An 18904-nucleotide genomic window follows, 5' to 3' on the forward strand; every position below is an offset into this window, starting at 1 on the left:
TAGTCCATAGGGTCACAAGAGTCGGACATGACTTAGGGCCTAAACCACCAACACCATGCTGACAGAAAGCAGTGAAAGTCAGGGTCAGCTGGTCTCAAACTGTGATTTCAGAGAAGCATCATCATCATCACCTGAAAACTTGTTTGAAATGCAAATTTTCATGCTCCAACTAAGATCTACTGCATCAAAAATTCTGTGTGGGCATTTCTGAGTCTTTATATCCATTCTAGGTGATCTAATGGGTCCTTCCAAAACGCCCAGAGATTTTGATTCTTTTGGAGAGGTTCTGTTCTTCCTGATCTTGATATCCTATCAAACATGTCATGAACCTCCACAATTTTCAGTGTCTTTGGTGGGTTTTTGTTTGTTTTTGTTTCGTGGGGCTTCTATTATTTGTTTTTGATTACTTCTTTGTTTTTTGGCTTCAAGATGGCCTTTCAAATAATGCTTTTGAGAGACCTAGAAACTTATTAACAGGTCCCATTGTTCCCTCATCCCCAGCAGGACTCATTCCAGCTCTGCTTCCTGAGCCCAGTCCAATTATTTCTCCCTGAGGAGATCCCCTCTTCCCCAAGGCCATGCCCATGAGTCATGTGTGTGAGTGACGGCAGAGATCAGGAAGCTATGAGACTGCATGGAGAGGACCTCCCAGAAAGTGTAAGACATGAACTCTCTTCTTCCACTTGGGGCTGAAGGAAGGTGAGAGCCTGAGGATTTCCATGCCTGCTGATAGGAAAATAGTAGTTAGGTTTTTAAAAACACGTGCTAGAAGGTGAGGAGAATAAGCCAGTTTCATAGACTTGATAGTACTAAGTCTAAAAAAGAGGAGAGCCTTGGGAAGTAATTTGGAGGGGGCACTGTGCTGTTAATACAGAGGGTTCATGTTACATGTAAACCCTAGGAATTTCAGCAACCAAGCATAGAACTTGCTTCATGAGACAAGAAACAGGATACTTAAAATCACTAAAAATACTACACATAATCCATCACCTACTTAATACATTATTTGGCAACATTCACTGAGCATGTGCTGTTATCAGAGTTGCTGTTCCAATTTCTGAGGTTACTAAGACACTGAAATCATGATACAGTTGGTTCAGGGGAGAAGCTGAAAAAGGAAACAAATGATGATAAACATTATTGGGGTATGCTTTAAATGTTTAAAGAAACTTGAGCAATAGGATTTTTTTCTGCAAGGGAGAAATGCTGATAGGAGTGACGGAGAGGGTAAGGTGGGCTTTTCTAAGGTTGAGATGAGATGGTAGGGAGAAAATTCCAGGAAACAAACATGGAAATGAATAAATATGTTATCATGTTTGAGACTATAATCAGAGGTGGGGATATTGATTAGAAAGGCATCTGGAGGTTATGTTTTATAGCCCTATATGACAAGCTGAGTTGCATGTACAAGTGTAAGTATGTGATTCTACCCTGACTTGACCTGCAAAATATTGGATGTGGCTTCTAAGGGGCTCTGGTGAGCATCACTATAAGATGTGAGGGGGGAAGTGATTGGATCAGCATTTAGAAAGGTCTCATGGACAGCTTTGTAGAAGGAAGAGTGAAGTGAAAGCAAATCGAAGTGAAAAATAAGAAGGGAGTGATCTCTGATCAATAATGGAATGCATGAGGTCAGGTGGGAGAGAGTGGGGCTGAGATGAGGCAGGGAGAGAGGAGAACACTTGACCCTCACCTGTCACCTCTATCTCTCACCCTGAGAGTTCTTCTTCACCTTTGTATTTCCTCCCTTGACCCACCATCTTTCATCTCTCCTTCCTTCACCCCATCTCTCCTTCCTTCACTAATTTTATTCCCCTATTTTCCTCCCTTATAGTTTGCTTCCTTCCTTTAGAGTTTTCATCTATTTCCATTTTTTTTCAACATTTTTTCTCTTCTACCCTTGGATTCAATATAATTTTCTGGAATTGCTGTCCTTTCAGAAGAGTTCTAGTCTTGAAGCAATATATGCATCATTTGTTTCTCCACTAATGAAGTAGTTACTCCTCTGACTCTTGTATCTACCTGTGATCTGGGGGGCCTTACCCAGTAAGGAGCCACCTACTGCTGGGGATGGGGAGAAATGAAATATCCCAGGGTGCAACTGTGTCCAGAGGCTCCCCTTCCAGGACCTGCACATACAATAGCTTTTCATGCACCCAGAGAATCTGATTCTGGGAGAGATTGAAAATAAAAGGAGAAGGGGCAGCAGAGGATGAGATGGTTAGATAGCACTACTGACTCAATGGACATGAATTTGAGCAAACTCCGGGAGATAGTGGAGGACAACGAAGCCTGGCATGCTGCAGTCCACAGGGTCACAAAGAGTTGGACACGACTTAGCAACTGAACAACCAAAGCAGTTAACATCAGGTACCTATCATGCACTATGAGCAAGGATACAAATTGTGAAATCAAGACCTATGTCTGTAACAGTATGGTTCAATAGTGGAGGAAAATCATAGACAAATGAAATGTTTGTTAACGTTATGATGTGTTAACTGTTACATGAAAAACTACTGGTACAAAAATGTATTGATATTAAAGACTGGAAAAAGGGAGGAGGGCTTTAGAGTAAGAGACTGTACAGAGAAGACTGATTGCCATTTATTATTCCCGATACTGTTCTATGAAATTTATGTGTTATTTTATTTAATTCCCTAGACAATTCATAGGGAAAACATTTTCTTATAGATGTAGAACCTAGGACTCAGATTAAGTGACTTGCTGAAGGTCAAATCTCAAGGATGTAGAAGCTTGAAATTTTGACTGTTTCTATTGGACTCCAAGTGTCTTGCTACCACTATGTCACACTGAATATTTGAAAGGCAGGTTGCATGTGTCTTTTGACAGCTTTAAGCTATTTCATGAATATGTATTCCAGCACCAATTAGTGACCTGTCTAGAGAAGGACTACTTAGATCAGCACCCGGTATTATGATATGCACATGAGAATGTCCATCTTCTGGACTTGGACAAATCATTTTGAGCCCCTGAGCACTTGAAAGGTGAGCAGCAACTTCAGACAGAGGTCTGTCGTTTGTGTTACTTAGGTGTATGGAGAAGACACCATGGCATCAGGGAACCTCACGTGGGTGTCAGAATTTGTCCTCCTGGGGCTCTCACAGACTCAGGAGCTCCAGCTCTTCTTGTTTCTGGTGTTTCTGCTAGTCTACACCACCACTGTCATGGGAAACCTCCTCATCATGATCACAGTGACCTCTGATTCCAGGCTCCACACACCTATGTATTTCCTGCTGCGAAATCTTGCTGTCATAGACCTCTGCTATTCCACAGTCACTTCTCCAAAGATGTTAGTGGACTTCTTGCATGAGACCAAGACCATCTCCTACCATGGCTGCATGGCCCAGATCTTCTTTTTCCACCTCTTGGGAGGTGGGACTGTCTTCTTCCTCTCAGTGATGGCCTATGATCGCTACATAGCCATCTCCCGGCCTCTCCACTACATCACCATCATGAACACTCGAGTGTGTGTGGGGCTGGTGGTGGCTGCCTGGGTAGGGGGCTTTGTCCACTCCATTGTCCAGCTGGTTCTGATGCTCCCACTGCCTTTTTGTGGCCCCAACACCCTGGATAACTTCTACTGTGACATTCCACAAATGCTGAGGCTTGCCTGCACAGACACCTCCCTCCTGGAGTTCCTTATGATCTCCAACAGTGGGATGCTGGTCCTCATCTGGTTCCTCCTCCTTCTGATCTCTTATACTGTCATCCTGGTGATGCTGCGGTCTCAGTCTGGGCAGGCGAGGAGGAAGGCAGCTTCCACCTGCATCACTCACATCATCGTTGTGTCTATGATCCTCATTCCCTGTATCTGTATCTATGCCCGGCCATTCACTTCATTCCTCATGGACAAGACTGTGTCCATCAGCTACACTGTCTTGACCCCCATGCTCAATCCCATCATCTACACCCTGAGGAACCGGGAGATGCAGGCAGCCATGAATAGATTAGGCAAGCGCCTAGTGATTTCCAGCAGGAAGTGAAATTAAAATAGGTTGACTTTAAATGACAGATCTTCCCTCTGAACTTTTGTTTTTCCATGTGAGAAACAATGAAAAATATTTATTGAGTGTGGTAGTTGAGATTAAGCTAGTATTTCTACAGAACTTCTGTGTCAGGTGTTGTGTTTAGGCACTTTTACACTTCTGTCTCATTCTCAGAAGACTGACAGTGGATATATTATTATTATATTAAACAGTTTGCAAGTGAAAAAACTCAGAGAGAACTGACTTGCTCAACAAAAAAGAGCAAGTGAGGGGCAGAGCCTGGTCAATAGACGGTTCCTCTGACTCCAAGTTTCGAGGCAGGAGATGTGGATGGAATTTGAAATTCAGGGTCTGATATAATCACAAGGGAAAACTTGGAGAATTCCTCATCTGTGGATGAATATCTGTGAAGAATGGCCTACACTTTCATCTGAATTCTAGAGCAATCACATTTTTTTTTCTGTTCCCTGCCTCTATGCCTCATTTTCCATGGTGGTATTTTGGAAGTAGTCTTATTTTTAATATTTTTTCATAAACAATGAGTTTTTATTACATAACTCTTTTTTCATTTTTAATATTGTCTAAATATTTCCCATAAGAGTATTTTCCTTTGATTTGTTCCTTTTCTACCAAGTGCTCCTTGGATAATCAGAACTATTTTGCTTTCTGCACACAATCTTTACATCACTTGCATGATATGGCTAAGAAGAGGATGCTGTAGTATGGTTGGGGAACCAAAGCCAGAGAGGGCAGGGCCACGTCTATTAGTGATCCTGATTTAGGTATGGGTTCAGTCCAAAGCTGCCAACCTCATGGGGTTTTGCCTTTCTTTTTGACTTCCTACCCTGGAATGAGGGCTTTCCTGGGGTTGAGGATTGAGCTGTATTCATCTTTAAATCCTCTTAGCACCTAGACATTATCCTATTCAGATAAGCATTTCTGCTTTTTCTTGCACCCTGTTCTTTCCCTTTCAAGTTCAAATCTTTTCATTTGTCGCTGTATAACCAGTATTTATATACCCCATCTCTTTGAGGTATGTTTCCCTTTGTTAACATCTTGGGCAATGTATAACATTGCTCCAAAGTTAAGAAGATAATAAAAACATTTTCTTGTTTCTGCTTCCCTCCCAGCAATAATCACATCTAGGAAATAAAAGCTATAGGCTCTCCAGGCCATCATGGCAGCTTTGAGTTCATCCTTTCTTCACTTATACTTCCCTGCCCCATTTCACACATTTCTCCCCATTCACAGTGGGTGAGATGACAGGAGAGAAAATAAACTCTGTCATGTTTGATCTGGGAGGTCCCACAGAACAGTGTTTTCCCATTCATGGTAAAGTCCTTTAAATATTTGACAATACTTTTCTCATCTTCTAATTTGTCTCTTCTCCAGATGCAGCATCTACATTCATTCAATTGTTCCCATTGTGACAGGTTTCCTGATTCCAACATACTGACCATCTCCTCTATATTTACTGTCATATGACCACATGCCTTATAAAATGTGATACTAAACATACGACACACGTCTCTATGGGAGGATGTGAGCTCTTTTGGATACTATGATAGTCCTTTTTGAAATATATACCCATAGGATGCTGTTGATTGCAAATCACAGCATCCAAATCACAATGGCTTAAAGAATGAGATTATCTCACTTATAAAGATTAGAAGTGAAGAAGTGAAGTCACTCATGACTCTTTGTGACCCCATGGACTGTAGCCTACCAGGCTTCTCCATCCATGGGATTTTCCAGGCAAGAACACTGGAGTGGGTTGCCATTTCCTTCTCCAGGGGATCTTCCTGACCCAGGGATCGAACCCAGTCTCCTGCAATGCAAACAGATACTTTACCCTCTGAGCCACCAGGGAAGCAGAGAATAGGCAATTCTAGAGTTGGTTAATTCTTCAGTTCTAACATTTTAGAGGCCTGGGTTGGCTGCTCTATAATTCCCTGTCTTTCCCATCATGATGGCAATGTGGCTATTAAAACTACAATTATCATACCTTTATATCCAAATAGTTCAGCAAGAAGGAAGAAGGGCATTCATGTACTTTTTCTAAAAAACCTGGGGTGAATTCTTTTTCTAGTTCCATTCCTGCATTCCAGCAGAATTCCCTTATGACTTGTTGGCCAGAAACTTGGGTCATATGGTCACCCCAATCTACAGGGAAGGATGGGAAGTGAATGGCTGGTTATTTCATCCAGAAAAAGGGGATTGAAAATGACAATCAACAGTGTCTGCCATATGGCAGAAGCCCCTGGTTGCAGGATGGTAGACATGAGAGTCAGAAATCTTGACAAGGAACAAAGTTTGTCATGGACAGGGTCATAAAATCAAATGCCTAAAGGAAATGATAAGTAACATTAAGACGTTAAGTGGGCCCAGTGAACCTAAGGTGAAGTAGATGGTACACATGCAGGCCAGTGGGCTCTTTCCCATCCTTATGCAGAGCTCCAATATCTAAGTCTTTACACAACAATCAGAAGGATTTTATCTAGAGATACTAAATAGCTCCAGAGAAACAGTCCAGGCCATCTTTCCAAATTGGCCATCTTCCCAAATTGACCATATTCCCAACTGGCATTTAGGGATCTTCTGACAAAACAACTGATCTGATCATCCCAAACAGAAGCCTCAATGAATACAGCTCTTTACATGAGAATTTATACCTTTAAGACATCTCTGATGGAAGTTCTGCTGTGTTTATGATGTGAATTTGACTCAACTCAAAATTTATTGATCCTAAATGAATAATGAACTATCAGGTCAAATGCTACTCTTCAGTTATTTTATTTATATGATTAGTGAAAGCAACTCTCTTAAAAGTTGTTGATGGAAGGCTGTAAGTCATTCCAGTGATGGTAGATTAATTATGATCCAGAAAAAATATTATGGTCCAGAGAGTTCTTCCCTTCTTCTCAGCCTCATTAATTTCTTGATTTTGCCATCCCACTTGTATTTATAAATGAACTCAGGGATGATTTAAGTGTAAGTGAAAGACCTTAACAAACTTGCTGATGTGGTTTACTTCATATATGATCCATTAAAAGTGGTGTATCAGTCAGGGTTCTGCTAGAGGAACAGAACCAGTACAGAAATGGAGCAGGACCCTAGTCCTTGCCCTCCATGTCCTTTGCCTGTCTTTTGTTAGTGGAAAAACTTTAGCCAAAGAATAACAAGTTTAATCAGAGAAGTGAGAAAATATAGAAACAAAGGAAAACAGTCCAAAAAGAATAAATAATTATATATTAGTCATTAAGCATAGTCAAGGACCTATAAATAATTTTCTGAGCCATATCCTGTGAGCTATCTTGTAGATACTAAAATCTCTGCCATGTGGAAGAAGTTATGACCAGACTGAAGCCATGACATAACCTGCCACAATTCCAAGAATTGGCCTCAAGAAAATGAAAACAGACAGATTCTGGAACTGAAGATTGATTGTACCTAAAATAATCAAAATGACACTTTTCAGAACACCATATGACCAATTGGAAGATGACTGTCAGAGTTGACTTGCTGTTTCTCTTTGTAGGTCCCTCTTTCCATCTATAAAAGCTCTTGTTGAGGGGGGAGGCAGTTGGCCTTTGAGTAGAAGTGCTCCTTCCTTTTCCCACCCCCACCAGTTGCCAATATCCGAAGTAAAGCAAACTTGCCTTTCCACCAATCTTACCTCTTCATTGACTTTTTAGTAACGAGCAGCCAGACACCACTTTCAGTTACAGTATGATATGGAAATGTTGGGAAGGAAGAAAAATTTTCCTTTACCCTTACAGGTTCTCCTGCTGAAACTATAAAGGAAATTGACATGAGACAGTTTAATGGGAAAAAGTCAAGCAAGATTTGAGAACATGTACACATGGGAGAGACCCAGGCAAACTGAGTAACCCATAAAAATGGCTGAAACCTTCACCTTAAACACCGTCTTTAGCTACAGACAAAAGAGGGTATTGGAGAAAGGGGTGTAGGACTTGCAAAGGGAGAAAGACAATTCACATAGAGATGGAAAAGAAAGTGTTTGAAAAGTAAATATTTGTTGGGCCATGTAGAGACATTGGAACACAGAGTGGACACTGATCCCTAGGCTCTGTTTCCCCACCCCCACCCCCACTCACACTTATGCCACATTCTTTGCAGGTGTCTCTGATGAGAGCTTTATTATGGGAACAGGTCCTCTATCTAAATTCTTTAGGCAGTTGAAGGAAAAGCTCAAGGTTTCTCCCTGAGTCTTTTAAGCCTTGATTGTTTTCAGCTCAAAATAAGCCACATGCCATGGAGACAGAGAGAGAATAAGGGAAATTTCTTGCAAGGAATTCCTTACCTGATTGTGAGACTGGCAAGGTAAGTATGAAACATGTAGGCTGGCCAACAGAAAGGGCAGGTTGGAGCTCTTAGGTATAAAGCTGCAGTCCAGAATTTCATCTTCTTCAAGGAAACCCGTGTCCTGCTCTTAAGACCCTTTAACTTATTGAATCGGGCATGTCTAGATTAGCTAGGGTGGTCTCCTTTACATAAAACCAACTGATTCTAATAAATAAACAAATAAAACCAACAGATTATGCAATAGAATCAATCATATCTATAAAATATCTTCCCAGCAGCACTTAGACTATGTTTACATAACTGAGACCTATAGACTAGTCAAGCTGACACATAAAATGGACCATCACAAGGGGAGAAATCTTAATCATCAGTGATGCTGGGCTCCCTAATGAGGAGGTAAATGAAGCACCTTCTAAATGCATCCTGCATCCATTAAGCAGTTTGAAGTTAAGTCTGACAAATACATAGTTTCTTAGATGTGTTAAACACAGGAAAATCATTTTCTCAGTTCATTGTCCATGACTGGGTCTTTAGCATAATGACTCCATTCCAGCCATTCTGGGGTTTGGAAGTCATTATTTTGGTGGCTGGATGCAGTAAATAGATGAAGTTTGGTGAACATTTTATAGACTTACATGTGCCCAAACAGGAGAAAATATAAACTGGAACATATCAGGTTTCACTTATTGAAATATAAATCAGAATCTGAATCAAAATCATCCACATGATAATCAGTGAGGTGGACACATCCTGTCCCCTTCCCCAGAATCAACTAGGGCTGCTTTTCTAAGTGACTCAATTTTATTTTATTAGTTTTTTCTTAGTGGCTCTATTTCAAAGTGGACTAGAGCTCTAAATAAGATTTTTTTTTTTAAATCTACACCTCTTGTATGTAGAAGAGTTTCACATAATACTCTCACCTGCCAAAGGCAGATACTCTATTTTGCCAGGAATAAACATTTGCAGGGAAATAATTCAGACCAACCTGTAAGTCCTATGCAGATCAGAGGGCTCTGTCTAAGAAATGAGTTTTTTTTAACAGCACTTCAGTTTTAAAACTTTAGTTTTCAATTAATTCCAGGGTTGGCCAATTCCTCATAATGAGCATTATATTTGTTTCTTATATCAATCCTTGTATTAGAGTCAGTAAGAATTCACAAGTAAAGAATGCTGGCATTTTATAGATGACATAGTAGACTTGGGTACTGGTGGTAAGTCAATACTGGGACTTTGGTGGACAAAATAAAGGACAACATTTACAGAAAAGTAAGTTTCTATTGTATTGATAGTACACATTTGCCCATTTATGGCTATCCATAAATAAAAATTAATTACGCCTCAAAGTAGAAGAAAAGGAAGAAGGGAAGAAGGAGGAGAAGAAGGTGAAGAAGAAGGTGAAGAAGAAGGAAAGAAATCAGATCAGTTGTCTGGAAGATTTCAGGAGAGAGAGAACAGTCCCTGTGCTGAGAAGCAAGTCTGTGGTTCTCAAAGTGTGATCTTGGAAACAGGGACATCAGCATCATCTGAGGACTTGTTACAAATGCAAAATCTTGGCCTTTTCATTGACCAATAGAATGAGAAAAGCTGGAGCTGGGGCACAGTCATTTGTTTTCCAACAAGCTCTGCAAGTCATTGTCTCAACAGTGAGAATCACTGGGTAAGAAATGGGTTCTTCTAAAAGTCCCAGAGTCTGTTTCTTTTGAAGAGACTCATCCTTCTAGATCTTGGCCTGAGAATCCTACATTCTACAAATCTATAAAATTGTATTGTCCTTGTCATTTTGGTCCCAAGGAATAAGCCTTAATGAATATGTGTTTTTGAGACATTTAACAACTTTTTAACTACTCCCATTGCTCCCTTTCCCCCAGTGGTAATCAGCCCAATTCTGCTTCCAGAACTGAGTCCAGTAGTTTCTCCCCAAAGACATTCCCTCTTCCCCAAGGGTCACATCCATTGTTGGATAGGTGACATATGGGCAGTGACTGGGAAGCTAAATCTGCAGAAAAAAGATCTCCAAGAAGATGGAAGACCTGAAGGCTATCTCCCAGTCTAGGCTGAAGAGACCAGGGTTTTCTCACCTGTAGATAGAGCAGCTGTAAGAAGTTTCCAGACACACTTGCTGGAGAGTGCAGAGAAAGAGCAAGAGATTTAGACTTGATAGTAAGGCTGAAGTGTGAGGAAAGCTTCAGAAAGTAACGCAGGGGAAATGAGGTATCAAAAACAGATTCCTCAAGTTGCAAGTACAAAACCAGGCTTTCAACAACCAAGTGAAAACTTGGTCATGTGATTTACAGGGTGGATGCTGAGAGCAAATGATAATACACTACACAATTCTTTACATGGTCACACTGAACAAGATCACATAAAGCAAATAATAATGGAATACATCACAGAATTCTTCACATGGTCATACTGAACAAGGTCACATAATCATCTGCTAATAAATTATGTTAGCAAACCTTTTTTAGCAACTGCTAAATCAGAGATGTTATTGTAGGTGCTGGGTTGAATAAGTTATTGAGTTTACAATCTCATTCAAAGGGACAACAATATGATAAATATATAAAGGAAATATTTATAAAATATTATTTGAATCCAGAGAAGTTAGGGATTAATTCTGCATGGGAGAAATGAAGGAGTCACAGAGAAGGTGATATCTGAATCTTCTAAGTTGAGAAAGTTACAGAAGGTACTTCAGGAAATAGAATTCATTCCCAAAGCTACAGAAATAACCAAGCATATGACATGTACGAGAGACCATGGATTCCTTGAACAGCAACCAGTTCCTGGGTAACGGGGATACTGATGAGAAGGGTAGATGGAGCCTACATCTTAGAGCTTGGTGTCACACACGGAGAGGGAGTTGCATACACGTATGTAAGTATATTTTCCTACCCTGAATTAACCCACAAAGCAAGTTAGGCAATTTCTAAGAGTCTGGGTTTTAAGCTGTGGCTCCTCAGTAGTCATTAAAAGATTATAATGAGGTAGGATCAGATATGTGTTTAGAAAGGTCTTTGTGACAATGATATAGAAGATGGACTGGAGTGGATACAGATGGAAGCAGAAGGGTGAGACAGTAAATTGCAGGAGGCAGGTGACGGAGGGGACTGAGACATGGCAGAGAAGTGGGGAGGCCACTTGGCCCTCAACTGTCACCTCTGTCTCTCACCTCCCTATCCTTCTTCACCTTTGTTCCCTTCCATCTCCTGCTCCTCCACCTTGTCATTACCTTTCCTTTCTCCTCCTTAATCTTATCCTCTTTATTCCTTTGTCTACTCTATTTCTTTTATTTCAATATCTTCCTGTGTCTCTCTCCTTGTATTCAGTAACATCTAAAACATTTGTGCCTTTTGGAACAGCTCTTGCAGTCCCCTTCATACAAGATCCATCACCCATTTCTTAATGCAGAGAATCTCTCCCCACCTTCTTAGGTCTAAGCACACACACCATGTATGTCCTGGCTTCACCCAATAAGGGGCCACCACACCAGTGAGGGGGCACCCCTATAATTATTTATGTACTCAGAGTCAAACCCCATGTTTTTTGAGCATTGACTGTGAGCAAACATGAGAACTTCAGGGCACAAATAAGTTTTGAATCAAGACATAGGTTGGCTGAATTGTGGGCAGGCAAGCACATTATGGTTGAACTGTGGAGGAAAAACCTAGAAATATGAAAAGTTCACTAACATTTTAATGTATTAACTATCGCATGAGGAATGACTGGTACAAAAATGTATTACAGACTCTAAGAAGGTAGGATGTCTTCAGAGTAGGAGACTACACAGAGGACAGTGATTAGCATTTATTATTCCAGATACTGTTCTAGGAACCTTATATGCTATCTCATTTTTACCCCTAGACATTCTATAAAGACAACATTATTCTTCCCACCTTACAGATGTGGAAACTGAAACAGAGCTTGAATAACTTATTCTAGGTCAAATCTCAAGGAATAAGAACCTGGAATTTAACTACAAATCAGTTGGACTCTAAGTGTTTTCTATCACTATATTAATACTGAATCTTTTTTAAAAAATTAATTTATTTTAACTGGAGGCTAATTACAATATTGTGGTGGTTTTTCCATACATTGACATGAATCAACCACAGGTGTACATGTGTCCCCCATACTAAACCCCCTTCCACCTCCCTCCCCATCCCATCCCTCAGGGTTGTCCCAGTGCACTGGCTCTGAGTGCCCTCTTTCTTGCTTCAAACTTGGACTGGCTATCTATTTCACATATGGTAATATACATGTCCTATCATTTCATGGGAAATAGATGGGGAAACAGTGGAAACAGTGTCAGACTTTAGTTTTCTGGGCTCCAAAATCACTGCAGATGGTGACTGCAGCCAGGAAATTAAAAGACGCTTACTCCTTGGAAGGAAAGTTATGACCAACCTAGATAGCATATTCAAAAGCAGAGACATTATTTTGCCAACAAAGGTTCGTCTAGTCAAGGCTATGGTTTTTCCTGTGGTCATGTATGGATGTGAGAGTTGGACTGTGAAGAAGGCTGAGCGCCGAAGAATTGATACTTTTGAACTGTGGTGTTGGAGAAGACTCTTGAGAGTCCCTTGGACTGCAAGGAGATCCAACCAGTCCATTCTGAAGGAGATCAGCCCTGGGATTTCTTTGGAAGGAATGATGCTAAAGCTGAAACTCCAGTACTTTGGCCACCTGATGTGAAGAGTTGACTCATTGGAAAAGACTCTGATGCTGGGAGGGATTGGGGGCAGGAGGAGAAGGGGATGACAGAGGATGAGATGGCTGGATGGCATCACTGACTCGATGGACGTGAGTCTTAGTGAACTCTGGGAGTTGGTGATGGACAGGGAGGCCTGGCGTGCTGCAATTCATGGGGTTGCAAAGAGTCAGACACGACTGAGCGACTGATCTGATCTGATCTGAATATACATGTTTCAATGTTATTCTCTCAAATCATCCCACCCTCACCTTCTCACACAGAGTCCAAAGTCTGTTCTTTATATCTGTCTCTTTTGCTCTCTCATATGTAGGGTCATCATTACCATCTTTCTAAATTCCATATATATATGCATTAATATACTGTATTGGTGTTTTTCTTTTTGACACTTCACTCTGTATAACAGGTTCCAGTTTCACCTACCTCATTAGAACTGATTCAAATTCATTCTTTTTAATAGCTGAGTAATACTCCATTGTAAATTCTTATCCACAACATTCTTATCCATTTATCTCCTGATGGACAAATAGGTTGCTTCCATGTCCTAGCTATTGTAAACAGTGCTGTGATGAACATTGGGGTACACGTGTCTCTTTCAATTCTGTTTTCCTCAGTAACACCGAATCTTTTAAAAGTAGGTCGTATGTGTCTCTGGATGGATCTAAATATTTCATGAGTATATATTCTATTACCAAGTTGTACACGTTCCAGGGGTAGGACCATTTAGTCAGCAACTGGAATTAGGATGTACACATAAATATCCATCATCTAGATCTGAGGAACTCAATTTGAGTCCCTGAGCATTAGTACATTACTGTCTGTGGTGTGTTTTCTTTAGATGCCTGGAGAAGACACCATGGAACTGGGGAACCTCATGTGGGTGTCAGATTTTGTCTTCTTGGGGCTCTCACAGACTCAGGAGATCCAGCTAGTCTTGTTTCTGGTTTTCCTGTTTGTCTACACAACCACCATCATGGGAAGCCTCCTGGTTATGGTCACAGTGACCTCTGATTTCAGGCTCCACACACCTTTGTGAAATTTGCACACCTCACACTGCTGTGAAACTTGGCTGTCATAGACCTCTGTTTCTCCTCAGTCACTGCCCCAAAGATGCTGGTGGTCTTCCTTGCTGAGAAGAAGACCATCTCCTACCAGGGATGCATGGCCCAGATTTTTTTCTTCCACTTTCTGGGAGGTGCCATGGTCTTCTTCCTCTCAGTGATGGCTATGACTGCCTTGGTTGCTGTATCCCAGCCCCTCCACTATGTCACCATCATGATCACTCAGCTCTGTGTGGGGCTGCTTGTGACAGCCTGGATGGTAGGTTTTGTTCATTCCATCTCCCAACTGGCTCTGATGCTCCCACTGCCTTTTTGTGGCCCCAATGTCCTAAATAACTTCTACTGTGATGTTCCACAGGTACTGAGACTCGCCTGCGCTGACACTTCTGTCCTGGAGTTCCTAATGATCTGCAACTGTGGGATGCTGGATGTCATCTGGTTCCTCCTCCTCCTGGTCTCCTACTCAGCCATCCCTGGTGATGCTGAGGTCCCACTCAGGACAGGCAAGGAGGAAGGCAGCTTCCACCTGCACCGCCCTCATTGTCATGGTGTCTATTGTCTTCATTCCAAGCATTTACCTCTATGCCCGGCCCTTCATTTATTTCTCCATTGACAAGGCTGTATCCATCAGCCACATGGTCATGACTCACATGCTCAGCCCCCACTGATCTACACCCTGAAGAAGCAGGAGATATAGGCAGCAGTGAAGAGATTAGGGAGGCACCAGGCTGCTTTGTAAAAGCGAGTGACAGTGGGTCACTTCTCTCTGGCTTTGGCTTTTTGGTTTTCCATCAATAAGCTGGAGAGAGCGCTGCTGTATCTGGCCTTTTCATAACTTGAAAATGAGCAACTTATCCAGATTTTGAGGATAAAGTTAACTATTGTTACTTTTGTTTGTGTTGGATGATTTGAACTCTCCTATGACAATAAGATGTGTTGCCATGGACACATTCTGGAAAGCCACACCCTCCTTTTTGTCTTCTTGGCAGATAGTTTTCTGTTAGGATGACAGCATTCCCCAAGAAGAGCAGTTCTAGTTTCTGTATTTGACCTCTTTTCCCAGGACCGTGTTTTGGTGTGAGGCTGGATTGTTGTAAACTGAACTATATTTTGTCTTATGCCTTAAATTGGAGACCGTGTCCATCATTTATCTGACAGATGACCTTGAATGAGACATATGGCCTCTCTTGAACTCATAACTTCTTCCTCAACAAACTCACTGAAATTAATATCTGACCCCAAATCCCTCAGGCTTATTATAAGTATCAAATCAAAAAATTGTGAAAAAACACTGAGTTAACCATATAATTATATTTTATTTAATTTTCAATTTAGAAATCATGAGTATTCCAATTTTCCACTGTATGTTTTAGTACAGTATAATTATTGCAAGCAAATGATTGTGTGTAATAAGCATGTAAGTTATAAGACACTATATTATATGAACACATGTACATGCTCCTCAGTTCAAGAACCACGTGATACCAATAGCTTATACCTGCCTATAGGACCTCTTCATCACATCACTTCACCCAGATGAAATCACTTTCTTGAGTTTTGTGTTTATCATTCCATCATTCATAAAAACAATTTTATCACATTTTAACATAAGCAGTATATTGTTTTATTGAGTTTATAAAATATTAGACTTAAGGTAATAGTCTGGCATTTGATTTTTTTCACTCAACATTTTGTTTCTAAACGTCACATATTGTTCTGTTTGGCTGTAGTTCATTCATTTGCTCTGTTGTACAATATTCCAACATGAGACTAAGCTTACTGGGAAGGTTCCCAGTTTTTGCTCTTGGAACAATGCTCTTTTGAATAATCTTCAGCTTGTCTCCAGTTGTCATGTTGAGGAGCTATGGGTCATTACTTGGAAGTGTAATTGCTGGATCATGAGATCTTCAAAGTTTTAGGGCTAAGTTGTTTTCCAAAGGAGTTGTACCAAATTACTTGGTTATCAGCAGCACTGCAGTGTTTCCATTGATTCTCATCCTCCTAACAGTTGATTGTCATACTTTTTCATTTTTCTCAATTAAAAAATGATATTTCACTGTAGCCTTGATTTGCATTTCTGTAACATTTCCCCATGTTTTAATTATATTCAAATTTCCCATGAATGCCTTTAGCATGATTTTCTATTGCCTGTTTCTTGTTAATGTAGAAGTTCTTATATAATTTGGTTACTGGTCTTTTTCAGTTTTATTTGTTATAATACCTTCACCCAGTTTGAGGGCTCCCCTGGTGGGTTAGATGGTAAAGAGTCTGCCTGCAGTGCGGGAGACCCAGGCTCAATCCTTAGGTTGGGAAGATCCCCTGAAGAAGGAAACGGCAACCCACTCCAGTATTCTTGCCTGGAGAATCCCATGGACAGAGGAGCCTGGCAGGCTACAGTCCATGGGGTTGTACAGAGTCGGACATGACTGAGTGACTTCACTTTCTTTCACCCAAGTTGTGGTTTGTCTTCTTTATTTTGGGTATTAGTTTTCACATAGTCATGTGTATCAATCTTTCATTTCTGTGTTAGTGTTTATTGAGACCTAATATTTAAACATAGATTCTTTTCTCAGCAGACACGAATGCGTTCTTGCTTCTCTTAAAGGATACTGATTGTATAATCTTTTCTTCTGTCTCCCACATCATTTGTTTGTTTCTCATTCATTTTTCTGTTTATTTTGTTTTGTCCTTTTGTGTTCGTTGCCATTTTTATTTTATTTATTTTTTTATTATATTGGAGGCTAATTACTTTACAACATTGTGGTGGTTTTTGCCATACATTAACATGAATCAGTCATGGGTGTACATGTGTTTCCCATCCTGATCCTCCCTCCCTTTTCCCTCCCTATTCCATCCTTCAGGGTCATCCCAGTGCACCAGCCCTGAGCACCCTGTCTCATGCATTGAACCTGGACTGGCAATCTATTTTACATATGATAATATACATATTTCAATGTTATTCTTTCAAAGCATCCCACCCTCGCCTTCTCTCACAGAGTCCAAAAGTCTCTTCTTTACATCTGTGTCTCTTTTGCTGTCTCGCACATAGGGTCATCGTTACCATCTTTCTAAATTCCATATATATGAGTTAATATACTGTATTGGTGTTTTTCTTCCTGACTTACTTCACTTTGTATAATAGGCTCCAGTTTCATCTACCTCATTAGAACTGATTCAAATGCATTCTTTTTAATAGCTGAGTAATATTCCATTGTGTATATGTACCACAGCTTTCTTATCCATTCATCTGCAGATGGACATCTAGGTTGCTTCCATGTCCTGGATATTATAAACAGTGCTGCGATGAACATTGGGGTACATGTGTCTCTTTCAATTCTGGCTTCCTCGGTGTGTATGCCCAGCAGTGGGATTGCTGGGTCATATGGCAGTTCTATTTCCAGTTTTTTAAGGAATCTCCACACTGTTCTCCATAGTGGCTGTACTAGTTTGCATTCCCACCAACAATGTAAGAGGGTTCCCTTGTCTCCACACCCTCTCCAACATTTTTTGCTTGTAGACTTTTGGATCACAGCCATTCTGACTGGTGTGAAATGATACCCCTTTGTGGTTTTGATTTGCATTTCTCTGATAATGAGTGATGTTGAGTATCTTTTCATGTGTTTGCTAGCATTTGTATGTCTTCTTTGGAGAAATGTCTGTTTAGTTCTTTGGCCCATTTTTTGATTGGGTCATTTATTTTTCTGGAATTGAGCTGCAGGAGTTGCTTGTATATTTTTGAGATTAATTCTTTGTCAGTTGCTTTGCTATTATTTTTTCCCATTCTGAAGTCTGTCTTTTATTCTTGCTTATAGTTTCCTTTGTTGTGCAGAAGCTTTTAATTTTAATTAGGTCCCATTAGTTTATTTTTGCTTTTATTTTCAATATTTTTGGTGGTGGGTCATAGAGGATCCTGCTGTGATTTATGTCAGAGAGTGTTTTGCCTATGTTTTCCTCTAGGAGATTTATAGTTTCTGGTCTTACCTTTAGATCTTTAATCCATTTTGAGTTTATTTTTGTGTATGGTGTTATAAAGTGTTCTAGTTTCATTCTTTTATAAGTGGTTGACCCATTTTCCCATCACCACTTGTTAAAGAGATTTTCTTTTCTCCATTCTTGGCTCCTTTGTCAAAGATAAGGTGTCCATAAGTGCGTGGATTTATCTCTGGTCTTCCTTTTTGTTCCATTGTTTTATTTTTCTGTCTTTGTACTAGCACCATACTGTCTTGATGACTGTAGCTTTGTAGTATAGTCTCAAGTTAGGAAGATTGATTCCTCCAGTTCCATTCTTCTTTCTCAAGATTGCTTTGGCTATTCGAGGTTTTTTGTATTTCCATACAAATTGTGAAATTATTTGTTCTAGTTTTCTGAAAAGCACCGTTGGTAGCTTCATAAGGATTGCACTGAATCTATAGATTGCTTCGGGTAGTACACTCATTTTCACTATATTGATTCTTCCAATCCATGAACACCGTATATTTCTCCACCTATTTGTGTCCTCTTTGATTTCTTTCATCAGATCAGATCAGATAAGATCAGTCGCTCAGTCGTGACCGACTCTTTGCGACCCCATGAATTGCAGCACGCCAGGCCTCCCTGTCCATCACCAACTCCCAGAGTTCACCCAGACTCACGTCCATTGAGTCAGCGATGCCACCCAGCTATATCATCCTCTGTCGTCCCCTTCTCCTCTTGCCCCAATCCCTCCCAGCATCAGAGTCTTTTCCAATGAGTCAACTCTTCACATGAGGTGACCAAAGTACTGGAGTTTCAGCTTTAGCATCATTCCTTCCGAAGAAATC

At 40.5% G+C, this 18904-nt stretch overlaps 1 protein-coding gene and 1 pseudogene across 1 annotated transcript; both read left to right on the forward strand.

The window, feature by feature from the left end:
• Positions 1–2993: 2993 nt before the first annotated feature.
• On the forward strand, positions 2994–4004 carry LOC133231558 (olfactory receptor 4D1-like). The gene has a single exon (XM_061389929.1). The coding sequence runs from the start codon at positions 3069–3071 to the stop codon at positions 4002–4004; it is 936 nt and encodes a 311-aa protein (XP_061245913.1). The 5' UTR covers positions 2994–3068.
• Positions 4005–13900: 9896 nt separating this feature from the next.
• LOC133233069 (olfactory receptor 4D2-like) lies at positions 13901–14844 on the forward strand (annotated as a pseudogene).
• Positions 14845–18904: the final 4060 nt, after the last annotated feature.

Source organism: Bos javanicus, chromosome 19 (genome assembly GCF_032452875.1).
Source record: "Bos javanicus breed banteng chromosome 19, ARS-OSU_banteng_1.0, whole genome shotgun sequence".
NCBI classification, from domain to species: domain Eukaryota; kingdom Metazoa; phylum Chordata; class Mammalia; order Artiodactyla; family Bovidae; genus Bos; species Bos javanicus.

Coding starts and splice junctions, on each gene's coding strand:
- LOC133231558 (XM_061389929.1), top strand. CDS start 3,069: ATGGCATCAGGGAACCTCACGTGGGTGTCAGAATTTGTCCTCCTGGGG.